The 19,390-nt window shown below is 46.5% G+C and overlaps 2 protein-coding genes across 2 annotated transcripts; one reads left to right on the forward strand and one right to left on the reverse strand.

Annotated features, from left to right (window-relative positions):
- Positions 1-243: 243 nt before the first annotated feature.
- fzd5 (frizzled class receptor 5) lies at positions 244-4,441 on the forward strand. Its single transcript, XM_046369083.1, has one exon. It carries the CDS (start codon positions 1,175-1,177, stop codon positions 2,945-2,947), a length of 1,773 nt encoding a protein of 590 aa, XP_046225039.1. The 5' UTR covers positions 244-1,174; the 3' UTR covers positions 2,948-4,441.
- Positions 4,442-5,607: 1,166 nt separating this feature from the next.
- Positions 5,608-18,820, reverse strand: LOC124048374 (cyclin-Y-like protein 1). Its single transcript, XM_046369098.1, has 10 exons — positions 17,433-18,820; positions 14,075-14,155; positions 13,735-13,778; positions 11,598-11,692; positions 11,469-11,504; positions 11,269-11,320; positions 10,675-10,794; positions 8,747-8,913; positions 7,149-7,311; positions 5,608-6,291 (listed from the first exon to the last, which is right to left on the reverse strand). Exons 1-10 carry the CDS (start codon positions 17,587-17,589, stop codon positions 6,175-6,177), a joined length of 1,032 nt encoding a protein of 343 aa, XP_046225054.1. The 5' UTR covers positions 17,590-18,820; the 3' UTR covers positions 5,608-6,174.
- Positions 18,821-19,390: the final 570 nt, after the last annotated feature.

Raw genomic sequence — 19,390 nt, forward strand, 5'->3', positions numbered from 1 at the left:
CCACATCCGGTACATTTTGGTCATCCATAAATTAACTGATTTGGTCAACGCTGTAGCTCAAACTGGTCCTCATTAAGTCCAAAAGGTACAAGGAGCGCGGCGGAGTGCGAGTAGGCGTGGTGAAGCTATCCAAACAGTCCTTGGTCAATAGAACTGAGTGCTCGAGGGCTGGCGCTGTGGACGAGGTGGGCGTTCTGCAGCAGGAGGGGTCTCTTCCTCTTGGGCAGCGGAGCGAGTTATTTTGGCAAGCACTTTGAGATGTGTAGCGAGACACAGCGATACATGCTTACAATCATTGGAGAGAAGTTTGGAAAACAAGTGTTGAAGTTTTGAATGAGACGACTCTGGGGTTGTCCAAGTGATACATTTGGTTGGACAAAGGAAAACGTAACGAGTTTCCCAAACTTTGGAGCGTATAAGTCGACGTTTATCCGAAACCTGTTTTCTACCCTGAGGTTCAGACCCCGAGAGCGGCTGCATGAAGAGGGGAGTCTGTTTTAATTGGATTTGAATGTGGACTTTAAATGAGGCACCATAGCGGAGAGAAACATTGAGATCAGTTTTGCTTCCAAGTGTTTTTATTGTTCAGAGAGACGCGGCGAGAGGGGTTCCTCTTTTCAAGGCACAGACGAGTTCACCTGTCATGCGGAATACAAAACTGGAGGAATATAAAATTGTTTCTTGTTTAAGCCTGTGGTTACAGTTACTACATTTATTGACCCGTGTCCGGAATGCAAGGAAAGGGTAAATTAATTGTCAACTCAAGTAATTGCAAAGCTTGGTGAATGATTTACAATTGAATGCAACCTATTTAGAGCCTCGGTCGGCTTGGTGTTCATAGTCCATCTTCCCGAAATCCTCACAAGCTTTATTGGATAAAACATTGGCACTTTATTTCGGGGTTTTTCGGATCTTGGCTGCTGTATTTACAATCACCATGGTTCATTCGAAAGGTGCTCAATGCTGTTGGAAGAGAATGAGCGTCCTGCAGTCTGGGATGAAACTTGTCTGTGATTTATAGAACAGAGGACTGTGGACATGCTGCTGGAGCAATTACGCTCTCCTGGGATTTCTTATGTCGGAGATGCATTCATAAATTAAAGAAAAGCCTGAGCTTTGCAAATACTGAAGCCCACAACGCAATTTCTGTCATTTTTCTACCTATATTATTTTTATGGAAATATCCCACTTCCCCATGGCGACCACAGTCAAACCCCCTCTGTGTGGTTTCGTCCGCTGGCTGCTGGCGCTGCTCCTCTCCCAGTTGCCCCTGCTCGCGCACGCTGCCTCCAAGGACATAGTGTGCGAGCCCATCACGGTTCCCATGTGTAAGGGCATTGGGTATAACCTCACCTACATGCCCAACCAGTTCAACCATGACACCCAGGAGGAGGTGGGGCTGGAGGTCCATCAGTTCTGGCCCCTGGTCCGCATCCGCTGCTCCCCGGACCTGCTCTTCTTCCTGTGTTCCATGTACACCCCTATCTGTCTGCAGGACTACAAGAAGCCCCTGCCCCCCTGCCGCTCTGTGTGTGAGCGGGCCAAGCGAGGCTGCTCCCCCCTCATGATCCAGTATGGTTTTGAGTGGCCAGAGAGGATGAGCTGTGAGCAGCTGCCTCAGCTGGGAGACGAGACTCTGTGTATGGACCAGAACAGTAGCGAGACCACCACCCTTGCCCCTTCCTTCCCCAAACCCACCCCCAAGGGCACCCGCCGCAGGCAGCCAGCCCCCAAGCCCCCGGCCCCCCAGGAGTGTGACCGGGACTGCCGCTGTCGGGACCCTCTGGTGCCCATCAAGAAAGACGCCCATCCCTTATACAACCGGGTCCACACTGGCCCTGTGGATAACTGTGCCCAGCCCTGCCACCACCCTTACTTCTCCCAGGATGAACGCACCTTCACCACCTTCTGGATCGGCCTGTGGTCCATCCTGTGCTTCGTCTCCACCCTGACCACCGTGGCCACCTTCCTCATCGACATGGAGCGCTTCCAGTACCCTGAGAGACCCATCATCTTCTTGGCTGCCTGCTACCTCTTTGTCTCCCTGGGCTACATTATACGACTAGTGGCGGGTCACGAGAGGGTGGCGTGCGCTGGGAGCGGAGACCAGCAGCACATCCTGTATGACACCACCGGCCCACCCCTGTGTACCCTGGTCTTCCTGCTCATCTACTTCTTCAGCATGGCCAGCTCCATCTGGTGGGTGGTGCTCTCCCTCACCTGGTTCCTGGCCGCGGGCATGAAGTGGGGCAACGAGGCGATTGCTGGTTACTCCCAGTACTTCCACCTGGCTGCCTGGCTGATCCCCAGTGTCAAGTCCATTGCAGTCCTCGCTCTGAGCTCTGTGGACGGAGACCCGGTGGTGGGGATCTGCTATGTGGGGAACCAGAGTCTGGAGAGCCTGCGGGGGTTTGTGTTAGCTCCCCTGGTGGTCTACCTCTTCACCGGCTCCCTGTTCCTCCTAGCGGGCTTTGTGTCTCTGTTCCGCATCCGCAGCATCATCAAACAGGGAGGGACCAAGACAGACAAACTGGAGAAGCTGATGATCAGGATTGGGTTGTTTACGGTGCTTTACACCGTTCCTGCTACTATAGTAGTAGCCTGCCTGGTGTACGAACAGCACTACAGGCCGGGCTGGGACCGGGCTCTATCCTGCTCCTGTCAGGCTGAGAGACAGAGGCTGGGCCTGGGGCCCGACTACGCCGTCTTCATGTTGAAGTACTTCATGTGTCTGGTGGTGGGTACCACGTCAGGGGTGTGGATCTGGTCTGGGAAGACCCTGGAGTCCTGGAGGAGGTTCACTGCTCGCTGCTGCCCCTGTTGGGTCTCCAAGCCCACCGTGCCCCCCTCCATGTACATTGAGGCCAGCACGGTCCTCACGGGACACCCCGGGGCAGCTCTGCCACCAGGGTCCTACCACAAACCTGCCCCGCCCTCACACGTGTGAATGGGACCCTAGAGGGTAGAGGAGCCCCTAATGGTGTTCAGTGATAGCTCTGTCATATGTGAGAACGGGCCTCACCTTGACGTTGGACAAGATGGTGAATGTGATAAAGCAGTTCTCTGGAAGCAAAAGGGTCAGAGGACAACCAGGAGATGAACCAAGTCATTCCACAGGTTGTAAATACAACATTTATCAACAAACCTGCCTCACTGACTCTTTTCATGGAACATAGAACAAATGTGTTTTTAACAGAAAAGAGGGATATTGTAGAAATCACAAAGTGAATTTCTTTGAATGAAATGGGAAGTTTGTATCATATGAGCTCTTTGGTACAACTGGTACTCATCGCTGCCTTGGCAAAGTACCAATACTTCAACAGACCCACAGAGGTATTCAACTTTTACCCTACAAGGCTTGAAGCTTGCTGGTTTTCTGTTCTACCTGATAATTAATTGCACCCACCTGATGTCCCAGGTCTCAATCAGTTCCTGATTAGAAGGGAACAAATGCAGTGACACTGGCTTCGCGGGCCAGAGTTGAGTTTGAGGGCACTAGAACATTCTCTGAGGGGGAAAAGGGAGTTGTGTTTTCGTCAGACTGTGGATGGACGTATAACCTGCACATCTGGACCATTAGATGACTCACTATTTATTCCTGTATATATGATACTCTATAAAGGACTATGGATTTTGCTTACCCATAATGCCTCCCGTTATTCAGTGTGGACACTGGGTCCTTAATGGATGAAAACAAATCTAGGAACAGAATGAAGATAATATTTCATGTGTTTCGTTGCAATCCCAGTGATTTGAATCACTATTCAGTATGAATCTAGTAAATGTGTGGTGTATCTGTGGTATGGATGTGTTTGTATGCTGCTCGAGTTAAATGAATCCAGTATGTACCAATACACACAATCTTTGCCCTATTCTGCCCGGTAAAATCCAGTTTGCTTGAACGACTGAACACCCTAGCCGGTCTTCATAGTAGTAGGATGAAGATCTCTAGCCCAACTGTTGACTGACTGGTTCTATGGTTAAATCGGCTTTCAGAGGTCATCTGAAAATGGATGTGTAGCCTACTAGTATACCATTAAACAAGGACCTCTTTTTCTCAACCAGTATTTGTTTGAACTCGTGGTCAAAAGTAGCCTCTAGAAAACACTAATAGCAGTTGTAGGGAGTTTAATGCTTTGGAATAGTTCTGATATGGACCATGTTGTAAAGCGGTTTAGAGGGACTGTGTTTGTAGATCAGTCTCACAGGCCAGAAGAGAAGGCATGGCCAAGGTGCACCTGGCCTCCCTCGGAGTTGTGTGTTACACCCCCTACTGGTACACACTGGAACTGTTCACACCAACCCAATGGTAAATATACAGGTTTCGGTAGAGATACTCTTAATGATCGGCTATGAAAAGCCAACTGACATTTACTCCTGAGGTGCTGACTTGTTGCACCCTTGACAACTACTGTGATTATTATTTGACCATGCTGGTCATTTATGAACATTTGAACATCTTGGCCATGTTCTGTTATAATCTCCAGCCAGAAGAGGACTGGCCACCCCTCAGAGCCTGGTTCCTCTAGGTTTTGGCCTTTCTAGGCCAAAAACAAACCTGTTTGGGGTTTTTAGGCTGGGTTTCTGTACAGCACTTTGAGATATCAGCTGATGTAAGAAGGGCTTTATAAATTTGATTTGATGATTTCAATCACCTGTAAACTGCACTGAACCCTCGGACACGTCACCTATGGCTCTGTATACATTTTCAATGACCGCGTCAGTACTCACATTGAGTCAGACGTTTACAAAATGGTCAAAATATCTGTTCAAAAGGTATCCAGAAGGCATAGGCACAAACTGTCTTCTCACAGGATGAACTGGTGGACAGCTAGATTAGAACATGGTGAACTCTGGGTGAACTAAAACCTGGTCCAGTTGCTGGTTTCTGCCTTTCTACTTTGTGCTTCAGAGTTTTTCTAACCAGACTAGTGTGTGAGAGTTCTACCACAATGGTCTGGACGTCGGCGTCCTTCAGTCGCCTGGACGTCGGCGTCCTTCAGTCGCCTGGACGTCGGCGTCCTTCAGTCGCCTGGACGTCGGCGTCCTTCAGTCGCCTGGACGTCGGCGTCCTTCAGTCGCCTGGACGTCGGCGTCCTTCAGTCGCCTGGACGTCGGCGTCCTTCAGTCGCCTGGACGTCGGCGTCCTTCAGTCGCCTGGACGTCGGCGTCCTTCAGTCGCCTGGACGTCGGCGTCCTTCAGTCGCCTGGACGCCGGCGTCCTTCAGTCGCCTGGACGCCGGGCGTCCTTCAGTCGCCTGGACGTCGGCGTCCTTCAGTCGCCTGGACGTCGGCGTCCTTCAGTCGCCTGGACGTCGGCGTCCTTCAGTCGCCTGGACGTCGGCGTCCTTCAGTCGTCTGGACTGCAGCTTTGTGTGTACTACATTCAATGTGGCAAATTCATTGCTGAGATTTTGCAAGAAAGATTTTTTTTCTAGGTATTTCTGAAGATGCAGCTCTCCCCTACTCTCATTTCATTTAGCTCTCACTGCTAGAGAATTAAACTGTGGACCAATCTGTTTGAGTATGCGTCATTTGATGTCTAAAATAAAATGTTTACAATGCGCTCCCACATGTTCTCATCTCCACTCCAATGAAAGACAATGATTTGTTACATGTTTAGTGTTTATTTAAAATACTCCATCTCCAAATTATTTTCCATTTAAAAACAGGTACATTTCACAGCTAGTAGCCTACATAGTAAGCACCAAAAAAAAGTATTTTCCCCCTTCTTTCTATGTAGTGAAGAAGTTATTTTGCGCTTAGGGTCTGGGACGGGACAGGCGGGGCCTATGGTGCTGCCTCGACCAGTCTCTCAGAGGGTCTGGGACGGGACAGGCAGGGCCAATGGTGCTGCCTCGACCAGTCTCTGAGGGGCTGGGTGTGTGGCGGGTATCCTGGGGTGTTGGTTGGGCTGTAGAGGTCAGATATTGGTGGAGTTGATTTTGCATGGCTCAGTGCTCCAGGCAGGTGGGCTTTTCACTTAAGGACCAATGGAAGTCTAAAATGAGCAAAGTTCCCCCACCCGGGGCACAGGGCCATGCGAAATTAACTCCACCATTGTGTCTGTCCAGTGAGAGCACAATGTTGGAGTGTGGCTGTCCTATGAGAGCAGTGTTGGAGTGACAGATTTGTCGCTGACTAATGAGAGCACAACGCTGAAGTGTGGCTGGCCTATGAGAGCACAGCGTTGGAGCGGCGGATGCCCACCAGGTTGTCAGCGCTGAAGGACCTCCTCATGGCTGCTCGGCTCAGGTCCTTGTACTTGTCTTCACACAGTCTGGAGATGGCCTGGACAACACAATACACAGGCTCATTGGCTTCATACCTGATGCACTGGTTAATAACACTTTCCTTTTTACCATTCATGTCTCAGCAGCCATCTTTTCTGCTACCTGTAAGCTCCATCACCACCATACCCACCACCCTTCACCACCATACCCACCACCCTTCACCATCATATCCTTCACCACCATACCCACCATACTTCACCATCATATCCTTCACCACCATACCCACCACCCTTCACCACCATATCCTTCACCACCATACCCACCACCCTTCACCATCATATCCTTCACCACCATACCCACCACCCTTCACCATCATATCCTTCACCACCATACCCACCACCCTTCACCATCATATCCTTCACCACCATACCCACCACCCTTCACCATCATATCCTTCACCACCATACCCACCACCCTTCACCATCATATCCTTCACCACCATACCCACCACCCTTCACCATCATATCCTTCACCACCATACCCACCACCCTTCACCACCATACCCACCACCCTTCACCACCATACCCACCACCCTTCACCACCATACCCACCACCCTTCACCACCATACCCACCACCCTTCACCATCATATCCTTCACCACCATACCCACCACCCTTCACCATCATATCCTTCACCACCCTTCACCATCATATCCTTCACCACCCTTCACCATCATATCCTTCACCACCATACCCACCACCCTTCACCACCATACCCACCACCCTTCACCACCATACCCACCACCCTTCACCACCATACCCACCACCCTTCACCATCATATCCTTCACCACCATACCCACCACCCTTCACCACCATACCCACCACCCTTCACCATCATATCCTTCACCACCATACCTCCAGTTTCTGCGCCCTGTCGTTGCTGAGTGGCTCGAGGGGAAAGAGGAGGTTGTTGTCCTCGGCCAGAGATCGCAGGTCAAAGTAGTACTTAGCATAAACACTGGCCGGGACGTTGATGTTGAACTGCAGAAGTTCCAGGAAGTGACGCTCCATCTCGTTCCTGACGGAAGGAGAGCGGATTAAACAGGGTTAGAGAGACTTCTAATACAAAAAATAGTTACTCTCAGGCACAGATCTAGGATCAACCCTGACAATGAGTGAGGGAGAAATGCCAAATAGATCAACGATAGGGGTAACGTCAACCACTGACTAGGGCGAGACTAACCAATAGTAAAACCTTGTCTTTCCCTTACAGCACCAAGGAGAAGGGTGCAGGTCTACAGGACTACTATTCAACCCATCTTATTCAAATGTTCATTATTTAAAAAATATATATATTTTTCCCAAGTAATTACCAAAAGGACAAACAGGAATTACATGTAAAAATACAACTCAACCAACTGAGGCCTGGCCTATTCATTCTAACTACAATGAAAACCCATACGGCTCGCTTCATGTCTCTCCTGAACAGATTCGCCTCATCATCCTTATCACCATGACAATAAAAGAGCTGCATGCCAGTCACCACGGAGACAACATCCAGGATGCTTTGTGGGAGAGGAGACATGAGGGCCAGGGTGGCTGGAGGGTGTGTGTTGGAAGGCTGGTCTCCCAGGGCAACTAATGGAGTGTGTGAGGGCTACTGCCATTATGTAGGAGAGATGAGAGCCACTCCAGACTCCCCAGCTCACAAAGACATGACAGTAGACTGCAAATCCAAAGAAGAGAGGGAGGGACATGGGCTCACACACAGGGTGGCAGGTAGCCCAGAGCATTGGGCCAGTAACCGTAGCTAGAATTCCAGAGCTGACTAGATATAGATATTTTTTTAAATGTCGATCTGCCCTTGAGCAAGGCACTTAACCCCAATTTCTCCCAGGTTGCCGTTGATAATGGCTGACCCTGGACATGACCCCACTCTGAAGGTGTCTGAGGAGGAGTTGGGAGATGAAAAAAATATAAAATATATACATTTCATAATACACTGTCATGTGTGAAACAGGACAAATATAAGCACCCCTTATTTGACACATGTACACACTAACAACAACCTAACTTAAGAGACAACAGCCAACTCTAAAAGCTACTAGAATTTCAGCCAGTAGTTTAATAAGGAGCAGCCTACTGATGGCTTGGAGATCCTGTATACAACCAGTACTCCGCCTCCCTCAGTGTCCCTCTCTGGGCCAAGTCTTCACTCCCTTGGTGCCCAAAGCAGGATCTTCATCTCACACAGCCCTGATGAGAGCTAGAGACTGTACCAGTCTATAGACTACAGCCCAATGAATGATTATCAGACCAGGGGGGAAGAAGGCTCCAGTCTACCTGTTCTCCACCTGAAACATGATGAATCACTACCAAACCAGCCCCCAAATCACTACCAAACCAGCCCCTCAAAGTGAAAATAACTTATCTGAAGCTGAACATTAAAGTACGGTTTAGGTTGGCACAATAGTGAGAAAGATGTATCTTGTGTGTGTGTCCTGTCCACTCACATGTCCTCCACGGTGATGTCTTTGAGGATCTGGCAGTAGTCTACGTTCCACACGGCCTGGTCGTCCCACACCTTGGAGGCCAGCAGGATGGCTCCCAGTACGATACGCTTCCAGTTGCAGGGACAGATGTCTATCTCAGCGTAGGTCAGCAGACGCTCCAGGTACACCTGGTGAGGTTAGAGGTCTTTGATAAACCTGAGCTGGTTATTTCCATTCAGAAATGCCATGTGCCCAACATAGAAAACCAGTAGGGAAAAGGGCATGTTATTGATTATGTATCCTACACCCACACACGTGAGAAATAGTACGTTGTTATGGTTGAAGTCCAGGAAATAAGGAATGCTTGATATATTAGGACCAATCGTATTAATCAAATGCAGGTCTACTGTCTGTTTAAATTGAAACTAGGCTCTGTTCACTTGGGCTCTTGAGTGGCGCAGCGGTTTAAGGCACTGCATCTCAGTGCTAGAGGCATCACTACAAACCCTGGTTCGATTCCAGGCCGTATCACAATCGGCTGTGATTGGGAGTCCCATAGGGTGGCACACAATTGGCTCAGCGTCGTCCGGGTTAGGGTTTGGCCAGTGTAAGGTAGGGTTTGGCCGGGGTAGGCCGTCATTGTAAATAAGAATTTGTTCTTAACTGACTTGCCCAGTTAAATTTAAAAAACATTTTTTTTTTAAATGTACTTCGTCAATGGTTTCTATTACTCTGCTGCCCCCCGGTGGTGCATTAGTGCAGATGTATTCTAGCGTATCGTGTAGGTTATACAACCCCAAAAACACCTAGTGAATAATACAGTACATTATAATTTAGCAAACGCTTTCATCCAAAGTGACTTAGTCATGCGTGCGTACATTTTACGTATGGGTGGTCCCAGGGATCAAACCCATTACAATGGCATTACAAGTGCCCTGCTCTACCAACTGAGCTACAATACATGTACAGTTGAAGTCGGAAGTTCATACACTTAGGTTGAAGTCCTTAAAACTATTTTTTTTGTTCAACCAGTCCACAAATGGACAATAGGACACAAGCAACTTTTCCAACAATTGTTTACAGACAGGTTATTCCACTTATAATTCACCGTATCAGAAGTTTACATACACTAAGTTGACTGTGCCTTTAAATAGCTTGGAAAATTCCAGAAATTGATGTCATGGCTTTAGCCTATCAGAAGCATCTAATTGATATTTGAGTCAATTGAAGGTGAACCTGTGGATATATTTCATAACATACCTTCAAACTCAGGGACTGGTACACTTCACAAAATAGATGGCTTCATGAGGATGGAAAATGATGTGGATATATTGAAGCAACATCTCAAGACATCAGTCAGGAAGTTTAAGCTTGGTCGCAAATGGGTCTTCCAAATGAACAATGACACCAAGCATACTTCCAAAATCATGGCAAAATGGCTTAAGGACAACAAAGTCAAGGTATTGGAGTGGCCATCACAAAGCCCTGACCTCAATCCTATAGAACATTTGTGGGCAGAACTGAAAAAGCGTGTGCGAGCAAGGAGGCCTACAAACCTGACTCAGTTACACCAACTCTGTCAGGAGTAATGGGCCAAAATTCACTCAATTCATTGTGAGAAGCTTGTGGAAGGCTACCAGAAACGTTTGTTAAACAAAGTTAAACAATTTTAAAGACAATGTTACCAAATACTAATTGAATGAATGTAAACTTTTGACCCACTGGGAATGTGATGAAAGAAATAAAAGCTGAAATAAATCACTATTATTCTGACATTTCACATTCTTATAATAAAGTGGTGATCCTAACTGACCTTAAGACAGGGAATTTTACTAGGATTAAATGTCAGGAATTGTGAAAAACTGAGTTTAAATGTATTTCACCAAGTTGTATGTAAACTTCTGACTTCAACTGTATGTGTTTTGATGGTTTCTGACTGAACTCCTCACCAAGGTGACGATGGCACACTCTGCAGTGAGCTGTGCAGCGCTGAACAGAGTTCGGACAAAGCGGTAGATGAGTTTGTGCTCAGGGTCCATAACAGAGTAGTTGTCAGGGACCTGCTCTCTCTGCAGGGAGAAGACAGTGTTACACAACACATACCAGCCCAGAGACAACACAAAACACACATTCATATCTTGAATAGCACATAAAAAAGACCACCCCCCAACAAGATAAGGAAACATTTAAGTAATTTCTCAATTTCCTAATGGTTTTATGTAGACTTTCCTACCAGAGCTAAACTAACTTCATTAACCCTGCAGTGGTATGTGCTATGCTGAAGTTGGCGCTAAGAGCAGTGGTATGTGCTATGCTGGGCTATGGGGCATATCAAGTTGCAGCGTAAGGTCTAGAAGGGAGTGAGAAAGGTGGCTGATGCCAGATATTGATGTAGACAAGGGCTGAGAAACCAATACTGCCACATCTTCTGCAGACCTCTGTTTTGATGTAAACCTGTATTAGCAGGTCTTTGGAGTACATAACAGCTATTCACTTCCTGTAAACCCTGAGTGGATTATGGTCAAATTGAACCGACCACTCACCGATAAGGGGTGCATCTTCTCATCAAAAATGTCCAGTGACCTGTCTGAGTCCCTGAGAGAGACAGAGGAACAGAGGAAACGTCTCCACTACGAGCCAAATACAAACATTCTGCCAGGCCTCGAAGGCACCTTCTGACCCCCCCATTTAAAATAATACCTGTGCATACTCAGACTGAACAAGTCAAAACACTGCCACTCACCTGTTTTTAATGTGGTAGTATATTGCTAATGTAACACTGGAAAACAAAGACAAGACACAATTCATCAGGTCAGAGTTGAACTACAAAAGGTTTCCTGTGTGTGCATATAAGAAGGTAGTGGGTACCCACCATTTAATTGTGCTTTTCAAGTTGGGCTGGCTGACCGTGCTGTCATCTATAAAGATGGTGGAACAGGAACTGTACTTCTTAGAGAGAGGAGAGGTCTGCAAAATTAAATATGTGACATGGAAGTCAGACGCTGCTAATGTGGGCCCTGTTGAACCCAATCCTTCTGAGGTAATTGATGCTAACGTTAGCCTGTGGTGGCCTTAGCCAAATAATGACATCACCAATAAGTCACTCCTGGGTCATGAACTATGTCCAAGGTACAAGGTTTGAAATGTGGCTAAACTGGGCCGTTGCTCTATAATACGGAGAGAATGAGATGAGGTGGAGTTGAGGGTGAACACTCGCTAAACATTCACCAGGTCTCCTCTTTATCTGTGTCGGTCTTCTAGCTGACAGGACACCACAGGGGTTACAGCCGGTTCTATTGTGGTCAACTCGAGCTACATGAACACACACAGAATAGTAGCAGGCAAGGGGAACACAGCCCTGCCTTTTATTTGACCAGGTCAAAGGTCTTGGCACTTAGCTAGCTAGTTATATTATTAGAGGTTGGTGAAAAAGGCAGCCATAACCCAGGCCAACCCTCTGCTTAACTACTGACACGGGTGGGAATTGACCTATATGGAACGGGCTAAATTGAAATGTTTCTTACAGAAGAATTATGGAAAGCATATGGGCTCCCGAGTGGCGCAGCGGTCTAAGGGACTGCATCTCAGTGCAAGTGGCGTCACTACAGTCCTTGGTTCGAATCCAGGCTGTATTACATTTACATTTACATTTAAGTCATTTAGCAGACGCTCTTATCCAGAGCGACTTACAAATTGTATGACATCCGGCCGTGATTGAGAGTCCCATAGGGCGGCGCACGATTGGCCCAGCGTCGTTCGGGTTTGGCTGTCATTGTAAATAAGAATTTGTTCTTAACAAACTTGCCTAGTTAAATAAAGGTTAAATAAAAAAAGAATAACCATGGAAGCAATTAAAAAGGGAACAGTTTGGGGATTATGGGAAATGATTAGAGGAAAGGTGAGGACAACAGTTCACCTGACAAGACTGAATCCAAAACATTACACCGTTGATTTGGTGTGTATTTTACATATGCTGTACTTGTCACCACATTTGTTGATAACGAAATCTGAAAATACTCTGAATACAATCAGCAACGTAAGAAAATTCTTAGAAAACTTGGGGTAGGTGCAATATAAGAAAAATAAGAAAAATATTGCACATTTTCTTCACAATACAACCAACATGGTCTCTTTCTGTTCAGCACATAACACCATGTCATCTTGTAACTATATATCAAACATAGTGATCATGAACCTTCACACTGTATATCACATGAGTTTTATGATATGGAAATGTGAAGTGCACATTTGGACTCAAAGTGGTATTGATTATAATCTTCAACGTCTCATCTTTCAAAATGCATTGAGTCCTCATAATTTACAGCATTCCCCCTCACTCAAACAGCCAAAGGATTGGGGGTAACTTCCTGTCGTGTGATGTTCCATTTCAGAACAGCTGTCAGAGAGCTGTGAAGTGGAGACTGAGCTCTGACGTCATGTATAGCATGTTACTGTACAGCCACTGTGGGACACTAAATTGGAACAATCTGTCCTTTTCAACCAGTATAAGGGCTACATCCCATAAGAGCTGACCAATAAGGTGTGATGGTCAGTGGCATTTGCATATACATGAGCTTGGTGTTGTCCTCTAGAGCAGAGGTTCTTAAACCCGTTTCAGCTCGAGACCCAAATGACAAATTGACCATCCTCCTGTGACCCAAATTGTCCTCCAGTGACCCAAGTTACGAGGAAAATGAGATTACAGATGTATTCTCACATGCACACCCACACAGTAGGCCCACACAGTAGGCCCACACAGTAGGCCCACACAGTAGGCCCACACAGTAGGCCCACACAGTAGGCCCACACAGTAGGCCCACACAGTAGGCCCACACAGTAGGCCCACACAGTAGGCCCACACAGTAGGCCCACACAGTAGGCCCACACAGTAGGCCCACACAGTAGGCTCACACAGTAGGCTCACACAGTAGGCTCACACAGTAGGCTCACACAATTCATTATGTATTGTTGGTTAACACAAAATTAAAACTTCGTATTGAAATACTTACATGACTAACATGGTTAATGTGATTGCTTTTCCTCTTGTCTCGCACTGGAAGGAAAAACAAAATATGCCATTACAGACCCAGACAAAACAGTCATGTTGAAAATAATGAGGAATGGTACTGAGTCACATTGTGCTTATGAGAAAGCCATATCAGTCACTTCCAATAGCCTAAGTACCATCTCTCTACATAGCTTGCTAGAGCAGAGACAAGGTTGGTTTACCACTGTACCAAGTAGCTAAAGTGGGTAAGACGAGAGTTTGAGATGTGTGCCGGATTGGCTGACATGGAGTCATGATCATTTCTCCTGTGTGATGTGTTGTGACCAGGGTAGAGTACTTACATTCGCTGTCTGTCTGGGACTTGCAGAGGAAGATGGTGCTGGCTCGGGCATGGTCTGATGGGTTGGACTCCTGGGCCAGTTCTGGAACACAAAGACACTGCTGACCATTAGAAACTAAGTAAACAACAAGGGTAATGACAGACTAAGAAACAGAAGAACCTGACTTGGAAAGTTGGTGATCCAGAAAAACGCCTGTTTAGGGGGTAAACTACCTTAGTTCCCCTGAGGTGAGTATGTTGACTTGAAGCCGGTGAGTGGAAAATGAGACCTGTCAGACAGAACAGTGACCTGTAGCTTACTGAACCTAAACAATAATGCCTGAGAACCCGGGAATTATCGTGACAACTCCCGACAACGGCTGTTCTGAGGCGAAGTTATCACATGATAATTCCAGTGTTTGAAGGCTATATGTTGCCAACATATTTATGAAAATATTAAACATTTTAATACGTAAATTTGTTTTTACATTCTATAGTTTGCAACCCAAGCGGGCTGGTCTTCTTAGTTATTTTCTCTTGTTGACCCAGTCGTTCGTTCTAATCTTTCAATTCATTCAACGTTGCTATGCTAAACAAGTCATTAACATGTAGATAGCTAGCAGAGACTCAATGATGAGACAAGAACTTCAATAATGAATTGAATAAATATCCAATAGGCCTACATAGGCAACAACTTATGGTTGGTGAGCCCAAGCTAACCAAGCTAGTTGGGGATGTTAACAGTGACGTTTCCGTTGATAGCACAGCACTGGGAAAACTAGCTGCTGTCCCGGTGCCGCTTGGTGACAGCCAATGCTTAGCTTGCCTCTTCGCATTTGTAAAATGATACATTGTTGCCTCGGTCAGAGGCAGACAGCTAGGTTTATAAACCAACTGTTGCAAACCAAATAGTAGTATGGAAAAATGTGTAGACTCTCCCCACAAGTGAGATGAAGTTTATGAATTTCCTGCCTGGGCTACAGGCAGAATTATGACATTAAAAAGAAATTGTATTTTGTGGGAGTTGTCACACAACCATTAGAACTATCCCTGTGCTGCAGTAGCTGGAAGGAATGCATGTCATTACAGTACCTAGTGACGGGGAAAATGGATACAGCAACAGCGCATTCAGAGACCTTGACTTTTTCCACACTGTTACATATCAGCAGTTAAGGATGGTGATACTATTGTATCGTGAGATCCTTGGCAATTCCCAGGCCTACTTTTACCCAGTTAGATGGATGAATGAGTGAGTACGTGTGTGTACAGCAGCCAGGCTATGTAAGCAAATACACTTGGACAGCAGGAGCGTCAGAGTCTAATGATGCAGATGAATCTGATGACCTCCTTTGCAACCACACCACATTACAGGCTCAATGGTCAGGTGGAGCTATTAGACAGCCTCATCCTACCCCAACGCATTAACAGCTACCTCTGTCTGGCATGGGGTGCTCCTGGTCTGGATCAGACGTGGTAGGCAGGGCCAGGGGGATGCGAGGCCAGCCGGGTTGGCTTGGCAGCGTGTGCCCCCTGCCCACTCAGGCTGTGGGGATGGTGGTATGGGACTGGCAGGGTGGGGGCAACAAGGAGATCTTTGTCTGGGGTCTCTGTGGAAAACAGTCCTCACTCTACACCCCTCCCACACTGGCCAGCACGCTGAGAAACAGGAAGTGGGAGTAGTCATGCCAACCCATCTGCAGACAGGCTACCGAACCAAACAGTGTGTTCTTTACAGAGCATAGGACAGCGACTAGCAGGTAGACTAGCCAACATGTAGTCTTTTACAACACAAACCATGGTGCAACACAAAGTTATTCAGCCCATCAGATCCACTAAGATGAGTCGGTCAGACAACATCATGGGATTACTTCAGCCTAGATAAGATGGAGCCTCAACTCCCCTCCCCAGCCACACAGCTCCACTCTCCTCCCTCCACCAACCTCCAAATCACTCCCTGGCCTGGAGTCTTCCTGCCGGGAGAATACCTTGCAGCACTAAGGGTGGGCGAGGCCTGGTTGGCATGTTAAGGCGTCAGCATGCTTCAGTTCAGCTGTCACTTATCCCAACTCGCTTACCCCAACTCGCTTACCCCAACTCGCTTACCCCAACTCGCTTACCCCAACTCGCTTATCCCCCCAACTCGCTTACCCCAACTCGCTTATCCCAACCGAACGAATGTGCTCACATATTTCCTTGAAAGACCTTTGCTTGAAAAACGAGAAGAAAAAATAAAGAGGCAATAGTACTGTTTGTCCATTTTGAGACTCTGTAGCTCTTAGTCGTGCAATTTTTACGAACAAACACGTCACAAAATGTACGCGACCAATCAAATTTGATTTGAAGAGGGCACGACAACACCGCTTCCCCCTCAGGAGGCTGAAAATAATGTCTCATGGTGCCCAGATCCTTAAAAGATTCTAGAACTACACCATTGAGAGCATCTTGACTGGCTTGGTATGGCAACTACTGATTGCCTAGTCACTTTTACACCTACCTATATTTACATATTACCTCCTACCCCTGCACCATTGAGAGCATATTGACTGGCTTGGTATGGCAACTAATGATTGCCTAGTCACTATTTCACCTGCCTATATGTACATATTACCTCCTACCCCTGCACATTGACTCGGTACTGGTACTCCTTGTATATAGTCTTATTTTATTGTGTTACCATTTCCTTGTTTGAGAAATTTCTCTTACTTTTTAACTCTGCATTGCTGGGGAGGGCTCGTAAGTAAGCATATCACGGTGAAGTCTACACCTGTTGTATTCGGCGTGTGACATACAATTTGATTTGGCTGAGCTAGTTGGGCTGGTACTGTGGAATGCCCTTATCACTGAGATCAATGATGGTGGCAACAACAGTCTGAGCTCCTCTGCTCTCAGTCAATGGGGGTCTGAATGGATGAGTGCACGATACATGGTGTTGCAGCAGGAAGTGTGTGTGTGTGTGTGTGTGTTTTACCCCAGGAGTGTAACACCATGCAGGGCCTAAAATCAACAGTAGTCTAAAGCTGTAAACAACCAGCAACATCAAACCCTGCTGAGAGGGAGGGGCCGGACACCAGGGGGCTATAGATCAAATACCCCTCAAATACCCCTCCTTCTCATCTCACCTAACTTTATTTGCATGTAATTCAGTTGGCTACAGGCCTCAGAGGTGTATGAGAAAGAGTGTGTTAAAATGACTAAATGGATGTTGTATATTTTAGTACTGCATCTCTACTGCTGCAACTACCACAGCCAATGAGAATGTAGATTTGGAGGAAACCAACCAAACACAGGACAGACCATTACCGGTTCTGTCTTTCTCGTAACCAGTCACATTCTGTAAATATTTCCAATCCTAGCTATGCTTTTGGGTGTGTGACACCTACCGTCAGGGACTTCTCTGTCGCTGATGTGCTGCAGGTACGGGCCGGTGTCGTCACTCACGTCCGTAATTATTTGGTAGTCTTCGTGGCGGTCCACCGGTTGCCTTGGTAGCTTTGGGCTCTCCTCGGGCGACACGCAGCATGAAACCGTATTCCCCATTCCAAACCTGGGATAACCTCAACACTATTTAAGTAGTGCTAAGTTCCTTCAAATCAAGGCTGCCAGATATTTAGCTTTACTGCTGCATACATACATTACATAAGCATATGATTCAGCTACAAGTCCTAGGATTAAAAAAAAAACACGTCTGTAATTAAAACAGAGATGAGAGAAACACGTAAATGGTCAACTAAATTGTTGACCAGTAATGTCAATAAATTGCAACCCTGGCCATCTGAGTGTGTGCTCCGTCCGCACCATGAATCAGATTGCTGGCTGCACAGCAAAATAAAAAAATCGACGTTTGTTCGAGTGCTCTATGCTCTTTTATTTACAGGGTTGTTAACTAACAAAACTAATTGTTTGTAAACACTGAGGTCATCATCAAGCAGCTGTCTAAATCCGAGCATTACAAGCGGTTGCCCATTCATCCATTCGGCATTCCTTTGCGAAATCAGCTATCAGCAATGGAACATTGTCTGTAGGATAGATGAACTAGTTAGCTCGTCCCTTTAATAACTTTGCCAATATGCAGCAACGCCTCCGGAGCTGCCGTTTAAACAATCATTTAAAGAAGAAAAAAAACTACTCCACTCATATGCCACAAGCTAGTTCTTCCAAGCATGGATCGCAAAGAGTTTCCGAACAGGGATTCCCAATTGTCCGAGATGGGACTGGCGTGAGAGATCTTTCTTGGTTTCCCAATCCCAGGATCAGACGACAACTTTATCCGAGGCTTGAGGCCTACACTACCGTAGCTACCCGCTTGATAAAGAAATCAAAGCCGGAGAGTTTCAAATCATTCAGTGAATGTAATCTGGTCAAGCCTTGTCGAAGTTAAATTTTCGATCTCACAACTTGTGGACTAAAAAAAAAAGCCACGTTATCCCCTCCTCTCCACCGGCCAGTTCTGCGGTCCGCGACCCGCCATCAGCTCTGAACACACCGCTGCCTGGGCTGCGTTCAGTACGTTTTTACGTTTGGAACGTTCAATTGAACGGAACATGTGACCTATAGCGAAACAATTCATAAATAAATACAATTGCTTTTAATTCTTAATTTAGGGTTAGAGTTCAGGTTAAAATCACATTATAGGAAGGTAAATTGTTGAAATAAGAAGGGTTTCTGACTTTCTGGGAGTGGTAACTAGTGACGATCGTACTGAACGACCAGTTGTCGGGGCGGGTTGGGGAACGCTGTCAGCATAACCACTGCCCTTTAAATTCGCAAATTCGTCACTCATTGCTTCAAGCCACGCCTCGCCACACCCACCAAACGCGAGCAAACGATCCTCAAAGTCTGTTCAAAAACGTACACGAACGTTTTTGGGGAAACGAGTCGTTAAGTACAAACCGTTCCGTAACGTAGCAAACGTTCAAGCGAACTGAACGCACATCTGGCACGCAGGGTTGACCCACCCACTTACAGAACCATAAACTACTCAAAACAAAGGGGAATGTTTCGATGGCAATTGGTTGAAACACGTGTCAGTCTAAATTCATTCTGACCAATAACTACATTCAGTACATACAACCTCATCCTTATTGGTCTTTAAAAATCAAGAGTGTCCTTCTCTCATTGCTCTATGTACATGTCAATCATCCACCCAAAGAAAGACAACCTCTTGGTTAATCGTACATTTGATTGGACAAAAACCACGGAGAGGACTGTACCTACATTATACTTAAAGGTCCAATGCAGCCGTTTAAAAATACCTTTATTTTATTTTTATTATTTTTATTATTAAACAGTAACATGCAAAACCCCAGAAACAGAACAGCCAGAGGGATTCCACAAATAA

This window comes from Oncorhynchus gorbuscha, linkage group LG01, assembly GCF_021184085.1.
Source record: "Oncorhynchus gorbuscha isolate QuinsamMale2020 ecotype Even-year linkage group LG01, OgorEven_v1.0, whole genome shotgun sequence".
Lineage (NCBI taxonomy): Eukaryota > Metazoa > Chordata > Actinopteri > Salmoniformes > Salmonidae > Oncorhynchus > Oncorhynchus gorbuscha.